Source organism: Diceros bicornis, chromosome 28, assembly GCF_020826845.1.
Source record: "Diceros bicornis minor isolate mBicDic1 chromosome 28, mDicBic1.mat.cur, whole genome shotgun sequence".
Classification (NCBI taxonomy): domain Eukaryota; kingdom Metazoa; phylum Chordata; class Mammalia; order Perissodactyla; family Rhinocerotidae; genus Diceros; species Diceros bicornis.
This window is the reverse complement of record NC_080767.1, coordinates 44,249,343-44,272,422: the sequence shown is the minus strand read 5'-3', so window position 1 is coordinate 44,272,422 and position 23,080 is coordinate 44,249,343. Positions and strand designations below refer to the sequence as shown.

Here is a 23,080-nt window from a genome sequence, read left to right as displayed (position 1 = left end):
AATATTCACCTATATCAGTCTACTTAGATTAATACGTCTCGCCTCCCACAACACAAATAAAATAACCTGATGACAGGCCAGGTAACTGCACGCACTGCCGTCACCTCTGCGCTACTGCTGTCCTGTATTTCACTTCTAAATGTGTATCAACTCCACCTTACAATTACTTCTATTACTTCTGCTATACATAGCCTTTTAAGAAATTTAAAGGTAACAATAGTCTTTCTTATTTACCGTTCCTGGCACTTTTCCTTCATTCCTGAAGGCTGAGTTTTCCTCTGGTAGCCTTAGTATAAATCTGCTGATAAGTGCTATCGGCTTTTGTTTACTTGAAAACGTTTTCTTTCACAATTATTTTTTGAAGGATACTTTTACTGGATGTAGCATTCTGGGTTGACAAAGTTTTTTTGAGGTTTTTTTTTTCTTTCAGCACAATAAACATATCACTCCATCATTTCAGATGAAAAGTTGGCAATTTTTTGTAATGCTGTTTGCCTACATGTGTTGTTTTTCTCTAGCTGCTTTTAAAATTTTCTCCTTATTTTTGGTTTTCAAGAGCGGAACCATGATGTATTTAGGGGTGATAGTCTTCGTATTCATCCAGCCTGGAGTCTGCTGAGTTTCTTGGATCTGTGGTTGTTTTTCACCAAATTTGGGAAATGTATGACCATGTTTTTCTTCAATATATTTTTTTCTACCGGGTTTTCTCTCTCCTCTTTCTGGGACTCCAATTACACGTGTCAGACAGTCTGATACTGACTTACAATCTGTTTTTCATACTGAATAATTTCTATGCTTGGTCTTCAGTTTCAATGACCCCTTCTTCTACTGAACCCAATCTGCTGTTAAGTTCACCCACGAGCTGTCCAATTCACGTCTGCTGCCCCCCAAAACCACCACCAATTCTCCAATCCTTTGTCCTGCAGGCTCCAGCTGCTTCCGTAAACCCTGAACTCTATTCTCCTGCCTCTTCAGCGGTGCTTTGCCTGGCTGCTGGCTCCTGTGATGAGGCTGGGAAATAGTCCCCAGGCAGAGAACTGGGTAAATGCCAAACTCACCCACCCATCGTAATGGAGAAGATTAATAATAGTTATCTATAGGTATTTACAGAAAAATTAAAGGTTTCCAGATCTCAAAAATAACCAAAAACAGGGGCTGGCCTGTTTTTGGGGTAGTGTAGCAGTTAAGTGCACGCGTTCTGCTTCGGTGGCCTGGCATTCACAGGTTCGGATCCCAGGCACGCACCAATGACTACTTATCAAGCCATGCTGTGCTGGCGTCCCAAATAAAACAGAGGAAGGTGGGCACGGATGTTAGCCCAGGGCCAATCTTCCTCAGCAAAAAGAGGAGGATTGGCAGCAGATGTTAGCTCAGGGCTAATCTTCCTCACCAAAAAAAAAAAAAAAAAAAACCAAAGGACTAAATACAATGTTGAAAAAATATTTACAACATACGTGAATAACTATATACGAGAAAATGTTCACTTAAAGAAAAGCAAATTAAAATAGTAAAAAATAAAAAACAACCACTTCGCATATCAAATTAATATTGAAAAAAAAAATCTGTAATAGTCGGCATTGGTAGGAGTGTAGGGAAATCAGTGCTCAGACACTCCTGGGTGCAGTTCAGAAAGAGGGATCAAAAGCCTTAAAAATGATTATATATTTTGATCTAGCAATTTCGCACCCAGAAATCTGTCCTAAAGAAATCAAACGTGCAAAGATCTAGCTATGAAAATGTTTGTTGAACTACTGTGTATAATAAAAATTGAAAATACCAGTAAGAAAATGTGAACAAAAATGATACAATTCTATCATGAAACACAATGTAGCCACTTAAAATAATGTTGTAGAATAATACTTAATGGCAGAAAAATAGTGAGAATTGGATGGGAAAAAGGACTTGATAAATTAGTATAAACAGTATGGTCACTTTTTCATTGGAAAAATGTGTATTAGTATGAGAGACTATAAGATCTGTTTTACATTTTTTATTGTAACATACATATATAACAAAATTTGCCATTTTTAAGTGTACAGTTCAGTGACATTAATTACATTCACAACATTGTGCAACCATCACCACTTTCTATTCCCCAAACTTTCTCATCACCCCAAACAGAAACTCAGTAACCATTAAGCAGTAACATCTCCCCTCCCTTAGCCCTTGGTAACATCTAATCTAAATCTGCCTATTCTAGGCACCTCACATAGGCGGAATCATACAGAACTTGTCCTCTTGCGTCTGGCCTCTTTCACTTACCATAAGGTCCTCAAGGTTCATCCATCATGCCGCATGTGTCAGAATTCCCTTCTTTTTTAAGGCTGAATAATATTCCATTGTATGGATGGACTACATTTTGTTTGTCTATCATATGTTGATGAACCCTGGCTTGTTTCCACCTTTTGGCTACTGTGAATAACGCTGCCGTAAACATGGGTGTGCAGATACATCTGTTCGTGTCCTTGCTTTGGTTTCTTTGGGCATAACCTAGGATTGGAATTGCTGGATTGTATAGTAATTAATTCTATGTTTAACTTTTTAAGGAAGCACCAAACTGTTTTCCACAGTAACTGCATCATTTTACATTCCCACCAGCAATGCATGAAGTTTCCAATTTCTTCACATCTTTGCTGACACTTATTTTCTAATTTTTAGATAACAGTTGTCCTAAGGGGTGTGAGGCGGTATCTCACTGTGGTTTTGATCTGCATTTCCCTAATGACTAATTATGTTGAACAGCTTTTCGTTTGCTAATTGGCCATTCACATATCTTCTTTGGAGAAATGTCTACTCAAATGCCTTGCCCATTTTTGAATTGGGTTGGGTTTTTGTTGTTTATATATGTTTGTTGTTATAGAAGTTCTTTATATATTCTGAGTAGTAATCCCCTATCAGATATAGGTTTACAAATATTTCTCCTATCCTGTGGGTTGTCTTTTCACTCTCTTGAATAGTGTCCTGTGAGGCAAAAAGTTTCAAATTTTGATGAAGTTTAATTAGTCTATATTTTCTTTTATTGCCTGTGCTTTTGACGTCATATCTGAGAAATCATTGCCAAATCGAATGTCATGAAGATTTTCCTCTATATTTTCTTCTAAGAGTTTTATGGTTTTAGCTCTTAAGTTTAGGTCTTTCATCCATTTTGAGTCAATTTTTGTACATGGTGTAAGGTAAGGGCCCAACTTCATTCTTCTGCATGTGGATGTCCAGTTTTCTCAGCACCATTTGTTTAAAGACTGTACTTTCCCCATTAAATGATCTTGGCACACTTGCTGAAAACCATTTGATATACGGGAGGGTTTATTTCTGGGCTCTCTATTCTATTCCATGGTCTACATGTCTGTCTTTATGGCAGTCCTATATTGTTTTGATTCCTATAGCTTTGTAGTAAGTTCTGAAGTCAGGAAGTGGGAGTCTTCCAGCTTTGTTCTTCCTTTTCAAGATTGTTTTGGCTGTTCGGGGTCCCTTAAGATTCCATATGAATTTTAGGATGGCCTTTTCTACTTCTGTAAAAAAAACGGCATTGAGATTTTGATAGGGATTGCACTGAATCTGTAGATTGCTCTGGATAGTACTGACATTTTAATAATTTTAAGTCTTCCAATCCATGAACATGAGATGTCTTTCCATTTATTTATGTCTTCTTTAATTTCTTTCAGCAATGTTTTGTAGTTTTCAGTGTACAAGTATTTTGCCTCCTTGGTTAAGTTTATCCCTAAGTATTTTATTCATTTTAATGCTATCGTAAATGAAATTGTTTTCTGAATTTCCTTATTGGAAAGTTCATCGCAAGTGTATAGAAGTATAAGTGATTTCCGTACTGCTTTTGTATCTTACAAATTTCCTGAATGCTTTTATTAGTCCTAACATTTTTTGTGTGGATTCTTTAGGGTTTTCTATATACAAGATCATGTCATCTGTGAACAGAGATCATTTTAGTTCTTCCTTTCCAGTGTGGATGTCTTTTATTTCTCTTTTTTGCCTAATTGCTCCAGGTAGAAGACAGAAGTGGGAAAATGTACTAAATGAGGGAGCTAAAAGCCTCTGCACGGCAAACTCCTTATTAGCTACTTTGTCTATTGTCAGGCACAACGGACCCAGTGCTCACCAGCATTTTCTACAAATAAACCAGTAACCAAGCGAGATGAACTCGTTACTTCCAGACAACCGGGTGGATGCTTGATGGCTACCAATTCCTGAAGATGCTCCAACAAGGAACTGGCCCCCGGTTTACTTTTATGAGAAATTTCTACACAAAACAGAACTGTGATTCTGACCAGTGAGCGTACCTTAGGATCCACGAGGGCCCCAGCCTTGATGAGGTACTTCACTGCATCTAAATGGTTGTTTTCTGCCGCCTCCATCAATGGGGTCCTCTGGTCTTCCGAGCAGGTGTCAATATTTGCGCCCGCCTAGTGAAACAAGGGACAGTTCAGATGTGTGGAGCTGCTGTCGCAGCCACCATCTAGTGAGGAAACGTTCACATGCTCCAGACACTTGCAAAGATCTCACGAGCTACGTTAAATTGCTTCTATTGACCAAGTATGGCTGGTCTTCCAAAACTCAATTCAAAGACGTGATTATTCTATTACTACCAAAGCTTTAGTTCAAGAAGAGCATTTCCATTTCTAAATTAATTTGATACAAAATGTTTACAGCACATTAGCGACAACACCTTTAGGAATGAGAACGAAGGTGATAACCTTCTACAGCAGGCGAGGAAGGGGTGCAGAGGGGCCCCTCAGCAAGGCTGGCCTGGAGGCAGGCAGGGACCCAGCCTGCAGTGACTGCAGGACACCCTGGCTCAGCAGCCTCAGTGGCCTCTTTCTCCAGCTATTTTCATGCTTGCCAAAATAAACAGAACAAAAACTAACTTCTAGTGGTATGTATTTTGGAGCAATTTCTAATTTTTCCAATAGAGTGTGTACTTGAAACACTGACAAGCTAGCAGGTTTACATAGGTAAACTTCTGTCTGTTTGAAACTTAAGAAGCCCCCAACTTTAAAATGGGTTGTGTGCTAAAAGCAAACCAGCTGTCTGGCAGTTGAAACCTTTCCCCACAGGGGCAGAAATTGTCTGACTTCTCAGACCGATGTACAAAGAGCTAATATTTAGTTTATAAAATAAATATTTACTGTGGCAAAGTCTGAAAATAGTACTGTTTTTACCATTAGCAATTAAAAAACAAAAGTAACACCATTAAGTGAGAAATCTTTAAATAGACGGAGAATGGTACACATGGAAATCCCGGGAATGGAGAGGGTCCAGGGAGCTCTGAAGGAGACTCAGCAGTTCTCAGAGTCGCCTCCCCAGCTCACAGGGCAGAGCCACCGGTCCAGAGCTGCAGTCAAAGGTCAAAGAGAACAGAGCCTCAAGGCAGAAAATGGGGGCAGGGGACGCAAGGTTGACTTTCAACACACAAAACTCAAAGCCAACGTCAGGCGGCCCAATCTGAGGGCAAAGTAAAGCCAGAATTCCACAGCAGCTAATTTTAACAAATAAAAAAAAAACACTCAAGATAGGGTGCAAAGTGAGAGGTCCACACAGCACTCGTGAGGCCAGTGCGGGGTCAGGCCACACTCTAGCCCGGGCTGCACAGAGCAGGGCGTGCCTTCTGCAGGTGAAGGCCAGGCGCTATCCACGATCTTGGCACATGCACTTGACAATGCTCCTCCTTGACCGCTGGGAATCTTGGTGAAAGAACAAAGGCTGCTGGGGGTGGGCAGCAACAGCAGGCATGAGGACACCAGCCACAGGCCGACCCCGGGAACGGCCTGCGGAGGGGCCACCCCGCTGGACAGCCTTCGGACAGGACCCAGAAGAGAGCCAAAGGACAGGCATTAACTAAGTCCAGGGTCAGGGGACCAGGTCTTCCCTGAGACTCAGGGTGCAGGTTTGACTGCTTTGGGCGGACCCACAACCAGTTCTCAGCATGCTCGTCTGAACTTAGAGCTCCACACACAAGCACAGAGGCCCCTCGGGGAGACACGCAGACAACCCAGGACCAACTCCAGGAGAGTAGGCCCAGAGAAAAGTGGTCATGAGCAGGAAAGCGCAGGGTGGCCCAGAGACAAAGCCACACAGTCTCTGAGAACCTCGAGAACGGGGAGGAGGCAGAGAAGAGAGAGTCAAACCAGGAAGTCACCCCAGGACCGGCAGGATTTCCACCAGAGAGAACGGAGAGCACAGGGAAACAGGTCTTCAACTGAAAAGTCCAGTGCCTCCAGCAGGATGGACTTGACGCAAGTCCAGGCTAGATACATCATGGCAGAAGTGCCGGACACCAAGCAGGCCCCGGCCCCACTGTTCCCCAAATCCTCACTGCACGAGTGTGCGAGGTGTGCAGGCCCCTGTGTGAGGTGTGGGGGGGGTGTGCAGCCCACGGCAGGTCCTCGGGCTCCCAGGGGGTCAGTGCAGCAGGCATCGCTCCGTGCCTCCCCTCCAGGCTCTGTGAGTAATAGAAAATGTGCCTTTTTCTACTGGAAAATGCCTCACAGGCTCACAGCATGCTGTCGTTTGAAAGTGAAGTAGCCAGGGGCTGGCCTGGTGGTGTAGCGGTTAAGTTTGCGGGCTCCGCTCCGGCGGGTGGCCCAGGGTTCATGGTTTGGATCCCAGGTACAGACCATCACACCACTTATTAAGCCATGGTGTGGCAGGTGTCCCACACAAAATAGAGGAAGATGGGCACAGACGTTAGCTCACGGCTAATCTTCCTCAGCAAAAAGAGGAAGATTGGCAACAGATGTTAGCTCAAGGCTGATCTTCCTCACCAAAAATAAATACATAAATAAATAAAAATAAAAGTGAAGTAGCCAGCATGGAAACCTCAGACACAGCAGCAAACGCTAGCACATAAAGACCAGTCAGCAGTGCGTCCCAAGCTGGACAGCAGATGGAGGCACAGGATGGGGAGACAGAAGCCCAGTGGCAGAAGTCACAGCAGTGACCGCTGGTGGGGACAAGCCCTGGGCCCAGGACAGGGCAGCTGCTGTGAGCAACCAGCAGTGGGGACACTCAGACCACGGATGACCCAATGCCACCAAAGGCTGGGGCTGACCCGCTGGTGCTGGATGTTCTCCACCGGCACCGACTAGCACAGCCACCCTCACCACGTGGCCACTGAGCAGTCGAAATGCAGCTGAGTGCCCAAGGAGCGCATCCTTCCTTTCGTTTAACTTTTCCATTTAAATTCAAACAGCCACACGTGGCAGGGTCCACTGTGCTGCAGGGGGCCTGAGGCCCGAATGAAACAAGAGCACTGTTTCCAGTGAGACCTCAGGATGAAAACTAAACAGGGTGAAGAAGCATCACAGCCACCCTCACAGGCACTCCTGGTTGGAGAGAATTCTCATGAGACCCTAGCAAGCCTGGAGCCGAGAACGAGCGCAGGCGCACGGGCTGGGGACCCCAGGAGGCAGTGTCCAGTGCTGCCTCGGGGCTGGGGAGAGAGCACAAAGCCCGAGCCTGCCCCGTGGAGGGTTGTGAGGGGGGACACCCTCGACACAAAAGTAAACCTCCAAGAACAACACCCTGATTGCAGGTCAAACTAGAAATACCCCCATTCCATCTCCCTTCCTGGGGAACCTCAGGAGAGCTGCTTAGGTTCTAGGGGAAGAAAAATGCACAAAATCGCAGGCCCTCGAGCTCAGGGAGTTCGCAACCTGGGTCATCAAATTAAAACACCAGGCTGAGGATCCAATCTGAAGTGGTGCCAGGCCAGTCGGACCTCCCGGCTCTGGACAGACGTCACTGTAGAGGGTCACGGAGAATGCCTATGTATAAAAAAGCTGTTTTTCCCCAAAATATATAACGTTTTATTTTGTTAATTGTTTAAGACTCACAAGAAGTTGCAAAACAGAACACGGCTCTCCCATGCTCCCTTCACCCAGCTTTCCCCATGACAGCATCTTACAAAACCATAGCCCGTGGGCAGAAGCAGCAGAGGGACATCAGTGCCACTGACCAGACCGCAGACCACACGCGGTTTCCCCGGAGTCTGCATGCACTCATTAGGTTTTCAGGTCTTTGACTGAAAGACGGTAGACACAAAAGGATTCACACTGTGTGACTCAATGAGCATAAAGTTTAAAGGCAGACAAAGCTAACGTGTATTGTCTGAGGATACTTACATGATGGCAAAACTATACAGAAATGCAGAGGCATGCCCGTCACAATAAAGCCTGAGAGTCGCTACCTCCAGGGGAGGGACACACGGTGTTTCTGGGAAGCAAGTAGAGCTGTGGCCTGACCTGGCAGTTAGGTGTGCTCCATTTATAATTATTTATTAACTAGGATGTTTACATTTTAAGGACTTTTCTGTATGCATCACATCACACACACACACACACACACACACATATGCATCGCATCTCACACACACACACACACACACACACACGTGCATCGCATCACACACACACACACTTTAATGTTAACAAAAAAAGCCAAAGAGAAAACAGATCCTTTCAAAGGAGTGACAAGCTAACTTCTCCAAAGGAAGACTGGAGGTCAGAAGACAGTGAGATTGTTTCTTTCAGGAAGAGAGACAAAGCAACTAGCAACTGGGAATTCCAGATCCCAAGAAGCCCGCACATGATCTCCAGGAGCCAAGAGCAGCCTGGCCGCTACCTCTCCCAACCCCATGCCGCGGCCCCACCCAGCACCCTCGGGGCTCTGCACACCCTTCCGTCCCCATCTTCTGCGTCGCCCCCGTCCTGCAACAATCCTGCCGTGTGCTGGACCTTCGGGTCCACCCTCAACAAAAGCACAAACCACATGCGTGCCCTCCTTGACTTCTCAGCACCGGAAGGAAAAGAGGACATCCTGCTGGAGCCTGGCCGACCCACAGTGCAGGGCCACCCCTCAGAGCACCAGCTCCCCACAGTCACTCCCTCCAACACTGCCTCACGTCCATGTCGATGACCCCACCTGCCAGCCCTCTGACCTCCTCCCTCAAGGAGCTTGTCCTCCGTCTGGTCAGCCACCCTCACCACGGTCACTACGGAGAACGGATACCCGTGTGCCCAATCTGAGCACCCCCATCTCCCCCATCTGCTGTCTCCCTTGAACTCACGCCTGCAGGCCTCTGTGGGCGTCCCCACCAAAACCACTCAAAGACTTCTCAGGCCAACACTCTTCCTCCCTCGGCCTCCAGGACCCCCTGGCCACCGCCTCACAGGCTCCTCCACGAGGCTCTTACCAGTCTCCAGACTTAAGGAGTGTGTGCGTGTTAGAACACAGGGTGACCTCTGGGGGCAAGAAAGAGAAGTATGTAACTTCCAAGCGAATAAAGAGAAAAGAAATGAGATGATTAAAACAAAAATCAACCCAAAAGAAGGCAACAAAGGGGAGTGAAAAAGAAATATTTATCTTAAAAGGCTAGGAATCAAAACGACAATATAAGACATTAAAAATAAATTCAAATGTCAGAAATTACAATAAGTATTAACTAGACTAAAGGTTCTTATTAAAATACCACGATTGTCAGACTGAGCTTTTCAAAATCTAGCTAATATGCTATTTAAAAGAGGTACATCCAGGGGCCAGCCTGGTGGCATAATGGTTAAGTTCGCACTCTCCGCTTTGGTGGCAGGGGGTTCATGGGTTCAGATCCTGGGCACAGACCTACACACTGCTCATCAAGCCATGCTGTGCCAGATGTCCCACATATAAAGTAGAGGAAGATGGGCACAGATGTTAGCCCAGGGCCAATCTTCCTCAGCAAAAAAAGAGGAGGATTGGCAACAGATGTTAGCTCAGGGCTAATCTTCCTCACCAAAAAAAAAAAAAAAGAAGAAAGAAAGAAAGAAAAAAAGAGGCACGTCCAAAACAAAGGGTCTTCAGCATGAGCAGAAGCTGGGAAGGATCCGACAAGCACATTTTAGGGATATTAGAAATCTATACCAATAGGTGTATCTACTATAAAATGCAAATGCAAAAGTGGGCTCCTAATTTAAATATCATTGCATCCTACTCTGTCCACACAGCTGCTTCTTCCACCGGCATGGGTGAGGACAAAAGGATGAAGAAAATATTCTGGGCAAATAGTGACTTGATGGCAGCAGCTGTGACTTGAAACAGGAGACAGAGCGGACTGGAGGGGAAAGAGGGCTGGTAATGCTGCTCGGGAAACGGTGAGACGGTCAGCCTCTCTGCTCCCTGGCTCCAACAGAGGCACACGAAGTGATAGCTGCAAGCACGTCCGTCCACACAGCGACGCCTGGCCCAACAAACAGCCGTCCCTGCAGATACCCCGACAGTGAACACCAGCAGCTGACAAGGCTCCTCCAACCTAGAACCTACCTACCATCAGCATTTTGGTACTTTATGTTCAACAGAAACAAACAGGAATCATCAGGCATTTGAGGAAAACCTTTAAATAAGAAAGACCAAAACAAACAGAGCAGCATAAAACTTCAAAATCACTTTAAGTCATACCTTCAGAGAAACAAGGGAAGAATAAGAGACTACAGAAAAGGAACTCTCAGGAGCAACAAAGGGCTCAGATTTCAAAATGTGGCAGCGCAGACTGAAAATCCCCCAGAGGGGCTAGCAGGGCAAGTTGAGATCGCTGCCTGGAAAGTGGAGCCCACAGACGAAGAAACAAAATATGGCAGAGAAAAGTGGGAGCCCGGAGCACTAGGCCCAAACATCTGAACAACTGGTGCCCCAGGGAAGGCTGGGAAGACAACATCCAAGTAACCAGACAAGAAAGCCTCCCACACTCAGGGACAGGATGTCTATGTTGAAAGGGCAGCCACGTGCCCCAAGGGTTAAAAAAGACCGTGCTGCACAGAGGTGAAATTTCAGACCAGCAGGTGAAAGAAAATTTCCTGAGGCATCCAGAGATCAAGAACAGGTCACACACAAAGGATTCAGACTTAAAATGTGGTCCCCAGGACACAGGGGACCCTGTGGACACAGGAGTCAGGGAAGGGATGTCCCAAAGACTGATGGCAGTGAGAGCAAGCAACAGGCGCCGCCCAGGTGGCACTGAGCACCTTGTGTGTTTGGACACAGAGACAAGTATCACAAGCGGCTCAGAGGGTAGGAATGAATGAGCAGGAGGAGCAGACTCTCCTCAGCCAACAGTGACTAATGCCATCGTGTACCATCTCAGCTCAGAAACTATTTACGTGATCGTCACGTGGTGCAAATTCTCACCACTGATTTAAACACAATGGGCGATACAATCAAATCAGAGGGAAGCGTGTGCGTGCACGCCTGGGCTAAACCCTTCCACACGAGGAAGTCAGGAATGAGATCAAAAATGAAAAGACCCATCAGGAAAGAGCCATCTCAGCAGGATGTTATTTTCACACACAGCGGGAAACGCCCAGAGGAACCGCTGCAGGCAGATAGCAGGCACCAGGATGGACCAGGACCAGGAGGGACAGAAAAGCTGGTTTTCCACTGAAGCCTCTGAGCGCTACTCGACTCTTTAGCTCTTGGAACCATGAACTCTGTGTTATTCTACTCTGATCAAGACAGGAGAGAGCAGGTGGAGTGCTCTGCAGAGAGCCGCGCCGTCCGACCTGAATCAGCATGTGGCAGATGTCCACGTGGCCAGCCTCCGCTGCGGCATGCAGGGGGGAGCGCTTGTTCTGGTGCTCCATCTTGAAGTTGGGGTCAATTCCATCAACTGTGAACAGACAGTGTTACCAGTTATTTCAGAGGCAGCCACTGATTCCCACCACTGCAGGACAGTCACAAAGGCCGGCAGGGACACACGCGGACAACCAACTTGAGCCAACAGCCTGCACTGGAGCCCTGAGGGACCTTACACACCAACCTGTGGATGAACCAAGCCCCAATTTTACCAGTAAGATTCGAAAGGGAGTATCCTGGTTCCATACGAAGCTCAGCAGGTGAGGCTGTTGTCAGAAATCACCTAACAATACAAACGCTTCCCTTCTCTCGTCTAACTCGGGGCTCCAGTCACTTCTCTGGGGTTCCCTCTGTGTTTTCATGCGTCCTGATCACGGCCTCCCCAAGCCCTGGGGCACCTGCAGAGCATGGGGTGGAGGGACCACTGTGCACGCCGACCTCAGAGGACAGAGGCTCCACGGGAGCAGGTGCCTCCGGGACGAGGCCCCAAGAGAAATGCAGCTAGGGGAGCTCAGCTCTGGGCAGGCCTGACGGACACTCAGCCACAAGACCAGCCCTGGAGCAGCGGGCCAACCTCAGCACCATACAAAGCCTATGTAGAAAATGATGAAATTTGCCATTCTGGTCAACATTAAATAAAATGTTTTTTTAGCACAAACCGTTAAGCTTGTTTCTTGACTTACTGCCGAGTAAAGGAGTTTTATGGGTTTTTTTGAGGAAGATTGGCCCTGCGCTAACATCCATTGCCAATCTTCCTCTTTTCTCTCTGTTTTTTTTTCCCTCCCCAAAGCCCCAGTGCATAGTCGTGTATCACACTTGTTGAGTTGCAGCTCTTCTATGTGGGACACCGCCTCAGTATGGCTTGATGAGCGGTGAGTGAGTCTGCACCCAGGATCCGAACCGGTGAACTGCAGGCCACCGAAGCGGAATGTGCAAACTTATCTGCTACGTCATTGGGCCGGCCCCTAAAGGAGTTTTTAATCACCCTTTTCAACCCAGAGAAATCAAGCCTAGAGCTACGAACTCAGAATCAAATTACTGCCCTTTCTTCAGCACAAGACGAAGCTGAGAAGGATCTGATGGGTACATTTTCGGATATCAGAAATCCACAGCAATAGGTACACCTACTATAAAATGCAAATACAAAAGTGAGGAGGCTCCAAATGTAATCAGAATTGCATCCAGCTCTGTCCACACAGCTGCTGCTTCTGCCAGCACAGGAGAGACGCTTGCATTCACACCACCACAGCACAACGGGCCCCAGCTCACTAATTCTGCTGTCTTCTGAATGTACATTTTTACTTAAGTTAATAATCATATATGTAATTCCTTTTAGACATGAGAAATTCATAGAGAATATTTCCACTACCACGAGTAACCGAACATGAACATCATAAACAGGCTGAACACCACTGGGCAACCTATTGACGTGGATCAGAGAACCAGGAGACATAAATAGAGAAAATGAGAGGAATCTTACGAGAAAAGAGCAGCTAACTAGTACCTGCTCCTTGGGGCCACATGGATGGGCACGGAGCCCAGTGGAAGCAACAGGCCACTTACCTAGCATGAGTAGTACCTTCTGCAGCTCCCCTTGCCTGGCGGAAAAGTACAGCTGCTTCGGGTGGAAGCGAAGCTTCTTGGGTCTGCGGGGAAAGCACAGGGCAGCTGAGATCAGCAGGCTCCCCTCGCACCGGTTCCTGGCCCACCCGCCACCACCCACACGTGCAAACACACCCACCCCACACATGCGCTTCTGAGAAGCTCACTGCAGGCTGGGAGGGCCTGGGTGACATCCACCTGCCAATTCCTCAAGGTCAAGGGCACCAACCCCACCAGGCTTGAGGCATCTCATAGTAAAAACAACAAAAGTGAAGAACTGTCTTCTTCATCCACAAGAGAATGGTTCCTGAGGCTTCTATATACTCTGATGACAGAACCAACTAGGGGCACAGAGCGAACCATTTCTTTGTAGTATGAGGGCAAAGGAGGCCCAAGGCAGCGGGGGCAGTGTGGTTACAGCCAACTACACCTACCCCCTTCAGTAGCAGAGAGTCTGGGCTGGTGAGGACGGGGGGACGGAACAGTCAACGTAAGAACAGTGCCAGAGAAGAGGCTGTAGACTGACAGAGAAAAAGCTACAGAGGACTGGGAAATGTGTCCCCACACTGGAACTTCCCACAAAGCAAAAGACTAACATGACGCCCGCCCCCTTCTGGCAGACGGGCGCAGTGCCCTGAGGGAGGAGGACACCCAGCCTGGCCCGAGGCCTGAAGAGCTGGGTTGCTTGGCTTCCCTGGGGGTGGGCAGTGGTGTCCCCAGCGAGAGGATACCTGCATGCTTGTAGGTCACGGAGACTGGGCCCTCTTGCAGGACCAGAAGTCAGGCTGCAGGATTTGGGAGTTGGTGGGTAAGCCTGAGGGGCCACTTAGTGCAACACTTCCTTTCACAGATGAGGGACTGACTGAGCAGCACCTGCCCTAATATTGCCCTGAGGTCAAGGCCACGGTCAGCAGTATCCGGGGAATGTTTGTCCTCGCTGATGACTTCAAAGGGGTCACTTCTTGCTCTTAGTTTAATGGACAATAACTTGCAATAATTTCCCAAAATAGTCTAAAAAATATATGAACTATCCTGATGAACAATGTTAATGAAAAAGCTGAAAAATGCTACAATGGGGGCCGGCCCAGTGGCATCGTGGCTGGGTTCATGCACTTAGCTGTGGCAGCCCAGGGTTTGCAGGTTTGGATCCTGGGTGCGGACACATACACTGATCATCAAGCCATGCTGTGGCGGTATCCCACATACAAAATGGAGGAAGACTGGCATGGATGTTAGCTCAGGCACAATCTTCTTCAAGCAAAAAAAAAAAAAAAAAAAGTAGGAAGATGGACAACAGATGTTAGCTCGGGGTCAATCTTCCTCACGGAAAAAAGAAAAAAAAAAATGCTACAGTGATCTCCTGGGAATGCCCCACGACCCTGATGGGGTGCAGGCACCTGGGAAGCACGACCTTGGCAAGTACTGGAAGCCTTAGGGGATTGACGGACACACACACACAAACGACCCAGTGGCTGACTTATGCAGGTGTGGAGAGAGCACAGGAGGAAGAGAAATGTGCAGAAGGGAAAACGCCTGGTGTGGAGATGCAAACAAGTCAGGGACCTGGGCCAGGTCTGAAAATGCAGGCCAGTGCTTACTTCTCCGAGTCCAGAGCAATGAGAGCGCTCTCCAAGGTTTCCTTCCCTGGTCCCTGGGAAAGGCCAGGGGCCGGCTTCACCAGCCCAACCGGCCCTGTGGGGTCGAAGCCCTCGGGCACCGGGGGAGCTGTGCTCTGCGGCTTGTCATCCTCTGAGAGTGGTGGTCCAGCAGCGCTTCAGGAGGAGGAAATAAATGAAATGCAGAGTTTTAGAGATGTGTGAAACCTCCCTTCCTATGGAGACCAATGAAAACAAACCAGGACTTATTCAGAGCCGTCTTCTGAGAGTGACAAGGACTTCGCATTCTCACCCTGCTCAGTCCCCAGATCAAAGAGTTCAGATTCAGAATCAAATTCCCAGAGAAAAACGACATTCAAAACCTGGGCAACTTCTCTAGGACTTCCAGGCCCTGTGTTCCAATTTTTTTTTTTTTAATTTTTTATTTATTTATTTATTTTTTCTTCCCCCAAAGCCCCAGTAGATAGTTGTATGTCATAGCTGCACATCCTTCTAGCTGCTGTATGTGGGACGTGGCCTCAGTATGGCCGGAGAAGCGGTGCGTCGGTGCGCGCCCAGGATCCAAACCCAGGCCGCTAGCAGTGGAGCGCGTGCACTTAACCACTAAGCCACGGGGCCGGCCCCCAATTTTTTTTTGAATTTGAATTTCTTTTGTGCATGAGCTTCAGGTTGAATTTATCAAGTCTACTGCCCTCCCCAACAGAAGGAAATCCCAGTGGAATTTTGATTCAAGTGCATTGAATTTAAGATTAATATGATTAATATACAATAATACGAAGGAATGGACACCCTGATAATATTCAGTTTTGTTTTGGTTTTTTTTTTGGTGAGGAAGATTAGCCCTGAGCTAACATCTGTGCCCATCTTCCTCTACTTTGCATGTGGGTTGCTGCCACAGCACGGCTTGACGAGCAGTGTAGGTCCACACCTGGGATCCGAACCCATGAACCCCAGGCCGCTGAGGCAGAGTATGTGAACTTCGTCACTATGCCACTGGGCCGGCCCCTGTAATATTGAGTTTTGATGTGTCTACAACTCGAGTCTGACTGTCAGTGAAGTTTTAGTTTTCCTTTCGTCAGTGTGACGTATATTAACTGTTTTTCCTGGTAGTGGTGGGTTCTGTTGCTGTTTTGAAGGCTCTTTCATCATTTCACTTTCTAGATGCATAATACTGATAGGGAACAAGGCAAGTAACTTCCAATATCTCTGCCTTATCTGATCATCTTAGTGACTCCTTTTAGCTCTACGAGTTTTTCAGCTGTCTGTACTGAATTCTTTTAGGAAGAAAATTATGCTTCCAATATGAATACCTCGTTTTATTTTATTTTTTTCTGATTTTTTTTTTTTTTGGTGAGGAAGATCAGCCCTGAGCTAACATCTGTTGCCAATCCTCCTCTTTTTGCTGAGGAAGACTGGGCCTGGGTTAACATCTGTGCCCATCTTCCTCTACTTTATGTGGGATGCCGCCACAGCATCGCATGACAAGCTGCACGTGGGTCCATGCCCGGGATCCAAACCTGCGAAGACCGGGCTGCTGAAGTGGAGCGCACGAACTTAACCGCTACACTACCAGGCCGGCCCCTCAATCCTTCTTTTTAGATTGCTTTTTCTGTGTTCAGCTACAGCCTTCAAAACCTAATGTAGTAATAGCAGACTGTAGGAGTCGATGCTAATGTTTCATATTACACATGTATGCACACATATATGCACACAGATGTATACGGACACATACACAGAGGTACAGATGTGTACAGACATGAACACAAATGTACAGATGCGTACAGACATGTATACAGGTATTCCAGTTGTATACACACAGCCCGCTATGGGAGCACAGTGCCACAGACAGAAAGCACTGTAAGGCCACGTCAATTAGGGTACTGTAATATGGGCTCAAAAACAGGCACATGAATCTACAAAGCCAAGCTGCTGCAGAAAGAGACCTCTGCATAAACGGCAATGAGTATATGAATGTCAGTGTGTCTGAACACCAGAAATCATGAGTATGAGTCAGCAGGGAGACTTGTGGGAAACACAGTAGCAATCAATAACAATTAAAGACAGACACACGTTCAGGGGAACTGCTTGAAGGCCCAGCTGGACACCGTACCTGCCGGTGGTGGTGTCAGCCCTGCCCTCCACCACAGAGCTCTTCTCCTGCCCAGGGGCCAGCGTCACCGTGGAGGTCGTGTCTGCTTTCGCGATCGTCACCTCTTTGGCCTTGGAGGTCTCCTCCCCACAGTGGGGACAGTAGCTGGCATTATTGACTCGAGAGGCACAGTCTTTGTGGAAACGATGAGAGATGCTGCTCTCAGGCTGACATTCCATAAAATTACCCTAAAAATGGGAAGACGAGAAACCATTTTTTAAAATTCGGGCTAATATGCAGAAAAGTAAACAAAGTGCTAGTGAACTGGCAAGTAAGTGAGCCCGGTTGGGGGCGGGAAGCCCAGAGGCCGGCTAGGTGAGGAGGAAGAGACCAAAGTCCTACATCTGTGTGGACTTTACAAAGTACGTACACATCTCCCTATTTTAAAGAGAGAAGGTAAAGCAGGGAGAGGTCACCTGCCTGCCCCCCATGCCCCTGAGCCCCAAGGAGGCCGAGGCCTAACTCTGCAGCTGTCCTACCAAAGGGAGAGGCTGCACAGAAGACCAGGTCCCAAGACGGACCTAGGGAGGACAGACCAGAAAACAGAATCTTGGAACAGAGCATAGGAGGAAGGTGCTGTCAACAGTATCTGCAGAGGTCACCAAACATCCCCGTGACCTTTCAGGTAAACCCCTGATGATCTCAGGAAAGGACCCTCATTGGCGGAAAGGGGAAGCTCTCGAGAGGGGTGAGAAGCATCAAGGGCAGCATGTTCTTGCAGGAAACCAGAGGTCAATGGACAGAGAGAAGCAGCTTCCCTCTTCTTTAGCAGAAGCAAAAAAGGATGTTCAAGACAGGGGGAGGGCACACAGGTGTGAAACCCAAGGAAAGCCCCCAGAGAAGCTCTGGGCCCAGGTGGGCGCCTGAGCTGGAGACCAAGTGAAATTCAGGATGCACAGGAAGGGCGCCCTGGGCATTGGTGGGCACAGGTATGTGTGGAATGAAGTAACTGATGACGAAGATCCTAGAAAAAACAGACGAGGGTGAAGCAGAAGGCAAGGTGTGCGCTGCCCAGGAGAAAGGCTGCTGTGCATTTAGACACAGTGAGCAGCAGGAGCAGAGGCGAGGGTGCCCACCTCACACGTCCCAGTTGTCCCTGGGAGGCCAAAGGTTCACAGCCAGGAGGAAGGGAGCGTGTGGGGAGGGGCTCGTGCAGAGCTCGAGACCTCCAGTGGGCCCCAGACTTAGGAGCTGCTGGGACGTGTCTGCCTCGCCTGCTGCCGGCAGAGGGAGCGAGCACTGACAAGCAGACAAGGCGTGCAGCCAGAGAGCCACATGGCTGGCTGGGCTAGCTGGGCACTTACCGCCGTGCAGAAGTAGCCGCAACCAGGACAGCACTGGTGCTTCACCATCCGGCCCCGGTGGTCTTCACACAGCACCAAGAGTGGCGCCTTGCTGGACGGGCGCATCAGCTCGTGCTTGACCACGCTGTTTGTGCACCTGCCCAGCTGCAAACAGACAAGACCAGGGTCAGAGACAGAGTCACGGGCAGGGAACGCAGAAAATTAGTCCAAGGCAGACTTCGAGTGCCTGTGTACAGTCGGGAATGCAAAGAGGGAACGCAGGGCACTGTCTTCTGTATGTCCACTGGAAGAGGACAGGGTGACAGGGTGGCCACACATGCACAGTGTTAAGAGGAGCAAGTGGTTAACTCGACAAGATCAAGGAGAAAATCCTAGGCAAGTTGGGATCTGGGCTGGGTACTGAAGAAAATGGACACATGCCAGGGAGGGCAGCTCAGGCTAGACAGCAAGGATGTCAGAGGCTGGCAGTGGGGACCAGACAGCAAATCCGTGGAACCCACACGTGGCCAGGGCAGCCAGAGCAAAACACCAGACAAAGGGCTACCAGTTAGGTTAACTACACAAAGGCTTAGGGGCCAGCCCGGTGGCATAGTGGTTAAGTTTGCATGCCCCACTTTGGCGGCCCAGGGTTCGCAGGTTCGGATCCTGGGTACAGACCTACACACTGCTTATCAAGCCATGCTGTGGCGGCATCCCATAAACAAAATAGAGGAAGATGGCAGTACAGATATTAGCTGAGGGCTATTGGCAACGGATGTTAGCTCATGGCCAATCTTCCTTACCAAAAAAAAAAAAAAAAAACCCCCCACAAAGCCTTACCAGTTAGCTACGTAGACAATGGGTTACCAGTTAGCCATGCAGACTACAGGCCTGGGACTTGTCCTACACCAGTGGGGTAGCTCAGGCGCGTTTACGACAGCAGCCCACCTCAGGCCTCAGACAAGGACCCTCACTTCCTGCCCAGCAACTGCTCAGCTGACGCAGCCCCCTGCCACCAAGTGCAGCTGATGCAGAGAGTCAGTGAGCATCGAGGGACGGAGTCATGGGCGACACGCCCCAGTCCCATCTTCCCGGCCCAACTCCCCCTCGATGGATTGCATTCTCCAGCCAAGTGCTTGCACGGGGGAAGCTAAGACGAAAGACAGAGACTAAGGCAAACAAGCTGATATCAGAACTCAGAAGAGCACCGAGATGGGGCAGAGGGAGATGAGTGTGTGAGAAACACTGTCGCTAACACCCTTAGAGAAACAGACCTCATGGCAGCTCTGAAGTTGGAACAGTGACTATTAGGAAGACACACTCAGGCAACAAAAATGAACTCTTAGAAGTCAGAAATAAGGTAGAAGAAATGAAAACTTCCATAGAAGTGCTGGAAGACAGAGAGAATTTTCTAAGTAAAGCAAAAAGTCGAAAATACGGAAAATAGAGAAAAGGTAAGAAAACTGGAGGCTCCATCTAGAAGATCTAAAATGAAGAAAAAAGAAAGAGGAGGAAATGATAAAAGAACTTAAGTGATGTTTCCAGAAGCTAAGGATATGCACGCTGTGCTTCTGAGATAGCCCACCAGCAGCCCAACACAACCAAAGAGGTGTCCCAGCACATGTCAGGACCAGGACCCCAGGGGTGAAGACAGGACTTAAAAGTGTCCAGAGAGTCAAAGAAGGTCCCACACAGTAAAAACCAGCAAAAGAAGAGGATCTCAACATTCAAAAGGAACAAGGTCTAACCTAGAGTTCTCTACTGGCCAGAGTGTCAGTTAAAACGTGATGAAATACTTCCAGAATACAAAGTCTCAGATAGTCATCTCCCAAGCAAGCTTTCCTAAGAAGCTACTGAAGGTTAAGCACCATCAAGAGGAAAAAGCTACGCAACCCAGAGAGACTCACTGTGTCTGGAAACATCTACAAAGATGGGCAATCCCTTCAGCGTGGGACTGAATTTGTAGTAGGTACAAAGAAAACAAAAAGTGAAAAGTCAGGTATAATTAACCCTGAGGAAAACAAAAAGATGTTCGGGAAAGGAAATGTAACCCAAGCTCACTACTGGCTGGGTTGTGAACACTTTCACAGCATGTTACGAAAACTGCAAACAGCTATTTTAACCAAAAACGAGGACAGAGACAGAATGCGGGCAGGGCAACGAGAAGAGCGGAGAAGTGGAATGAAAAGGTGGAGTGTCTCCTCCACAATAAGGAACCAGCAGACGATATCTCAAAGTAGAACGTCAAGAGATGAGAGTAGAAAGCGGATTATTTAAAAATATGGAGAAAAACACCAGAAGGCGAAACTAAAAGAGGTCCAAGGACCTGGACCTCTTGGGGGCGGGAGGTGGGGAGGTGGGGAGCCAGAGAGAGGAGCTCGCACGAGCAAACATCAGGCATCCTGAGGCTGACAGCGGGCCAACCTGGTATCTGACAGCATCAGAGACAGCTAGGGCTGCACAGGCCGGGGATGAGATGCTGCTGAACAGCCGTCAACACACAGGACAGCCCCCAGCACAGACAATCATTCGGTCCAAAACGTCGGCAGTACTGAGGTCAAGAAGTCCTGCGCTGCAGCAGTCTGAGCCCGCCGTCGGAGACAAAACAGAAGCAGACTCAGAGACAACCAGGTGTCGTACCATCAGATGGGAATGTTATGAAAGTCAAATGGAAATGCTAGAAATAAGAGAATATGGTAATGGATAAATGCCTTTGATTGGCTCCTTAGTATACTCAACAAGGAGGACGAAAGAAATTACTGAATTTGAAAAAGTTGACAGAAATGATCTAAACCTAAAATAGAAAGACAAAAAAAAAAGCAGAGCATCCACAGTATCAAACAACCTAATGTACGTGTGATTCTAGCCCCAGGAGAAGAAAGAACAGGCTGAAAAATAAAGAGCTACCAAGTAAGAATTAATTTTCTAGGAATAATGAGATATCAGATCAAAATCGAAGAAGCTCAGAGAAACCTAAAGAGGATAAATTCCAAAAGAGAAAAAACAAAACAGAAAAACCACCATACTTAGGCCCAAAGACAAAGAGAAAATCTAGGAGGCAGCCTAAGAAAAACTCACATCATTTGCAGAGGAATCAAGACAAGAACGACAGCAGACTTCTCGTTAGAAACTACAGGAGCAACAGTGGAGCAACGGCTTCCACTGCTGAGCACGCAACAGCCACGAAAATATCTTCAAAACAAACGCAACACAGGGACTTTGAAACAAAAGCTGAGAAAATGCATTATTAGCAGACTTGTGCTACGGGGGAAAAAAAACAATAACGAAAAGGTCTTCGGGCACAAGGAGCATGATCCCAGAGGGACAGTGGGATCTAAACAAAGAATAAAGCTGTCCGGGTATGGTCTAAATGAACGTAGGAAAACATTACTTTTATGATTCATCAGTCTAAAAGATAACTGACTATTTAATGAAAAAATAATAGCAATGTACTGTGGGGTTTTAGCATATATAAAATTAAACTGGGGGCCGGCCCAGCGGCAAGTTTGTGCGCTTCGCTTCAGCGGCCTGGGGTTCACAGGCTCAGATCCTGGGCACGGACAGATGCACTGCTTGTCAAGCCATGCTGTGGCAGGCGTCCCATATAAAGTAGAGGAAGATGGGCACAGATGTTAGCCCAGGGCCAATCTTCCTCAGCAAAAAGAGGAGGATTGGCAACGGATGTTAGCTCAGGGCTGATCTTCCTCACCAAAAAAAACAAACAAAGAGTGATACAGTCATGCATCACTTAACAACAGGGAAACATCCTGAGATGTGTCACTAGGGGATTTTGTCGTTTCTCGAACATCAGCGTGTGCTTACACAACTACACACCTAGGCTCTGTGGTACTTATCTTATGGGACCACCATCATACATGCAGTCTGTCCTTGACTGAAACATTGTTATGCAGCAACTGACTGTAAACCTATCACATATTAACATAAAGAACATATTTTAATGAAAAAATTATTTTCGAAAACAAAAAAAATTTTTATGAGAAGAGTGGCACTGTTTTATACTGTTTGCACAACTCTTTAATACCTGGTTTAATAAGACAGCTGGATTCTCATCTCTGCTTTGGTATTCAGAGAAGACAACTGTGCACATTCTTCTCTGATACTACATCAAAACTCTGTATAAGCGGTAGTTTTAAAATATTTGTTGCAATGTGAAATCCCAAACCAGTGTCCACAAAGTTTTAGTACTGTTACATTAAAACCCACAGGTGTGTCTCGCACTTTGAATGATTTTGTAACACTGTGGAAATTACTAATTCCCTAAGTTATACAGATCTTCTAAATGCACAAAATGCCACTGTCCACTTTGTGAAAGAATAAGTGAGGAGGCACATCACTTTTTAGTATCATTATGAAAATAGTTTTGACCTTGCAGACCCCAGGAAAGAGTTCAAAATGAAGAGGGTCCCATGGGCCAAAGATGGGGCAATCTGAGCTTCAATAATAAAAATAACAAAAAGTATTAAAACTCATCAAATATGTTTAAATACAACAGTTCATAACTTATTTTAAAAGAAAACATTGGTCAACCTCAGAAGAGGACAGAGGACAAACTCATGGTCTGAAAGACTGGGAAATGAAGAGAGAGGCTCAAACCTTCCTCCTGTCTTTCCCCCAGGAGATGTGCCACTGGGTAACGAAACAGCAGATGAGATGATGTGCTTCTTTAGGAAACCATTCCAACCGATAAATCAACAACAAGTGATAGGATATCACCACTCTGAAACCTCCAATGAATTAATAAATACAGGCATTAAGAGTCAACAGCCGCTAACACCAGAAAAAGAGAGACAACTAGATCA

The 23,080-nt window shown here is 47.1% G+C and overlaps 1 protein-coding gene across 10 annotated transcripts in view; it reads right to left on the bottom strand.

Moving 5' to 3' along the window:
- EHMT1 (euchromatic histone lysine methyltransferase 1) overlaps positions 1-23,080 on the bottom strand; it is a 194,319-nt gene that overhangs the window by 35,528 nt on the left and 135,711 nt on the right. For 9 of the 10 annotated variants that reach the window (XM_058524654.1, XM_058524658.1, XM_058524653.1 and 6 more), the window contains 6 exons: positions 18,282-18,425; positions 16,939-17,165; positions 14,811-14,984; positions 13,174-13,256; positions 11,538-11,644; positions 4,293-4,415 (listed from right to left, as the gene is read on the bottom strand). In XM_058524654.1, coding sequence (XP_058380637.1) covers positions 4,293-4,415; positions 11,538-11,644; positions 13,174-13,256; positions 14,811-14,984; positions 16,939-17,165; positions 18,282-18,425 — 858 coding nt within the window. The remainder of the gene's footprint in view (positions 1-4,292; positions 4,416-11,537; positions 11,645-13,173; positions 13,257-14,810; positions 14,985-16,938; positions 17,166-18,281; positions 18,426-23,080) is intronic. The other variant, XM_058524655.1, reaches the window with a different exon arrangement.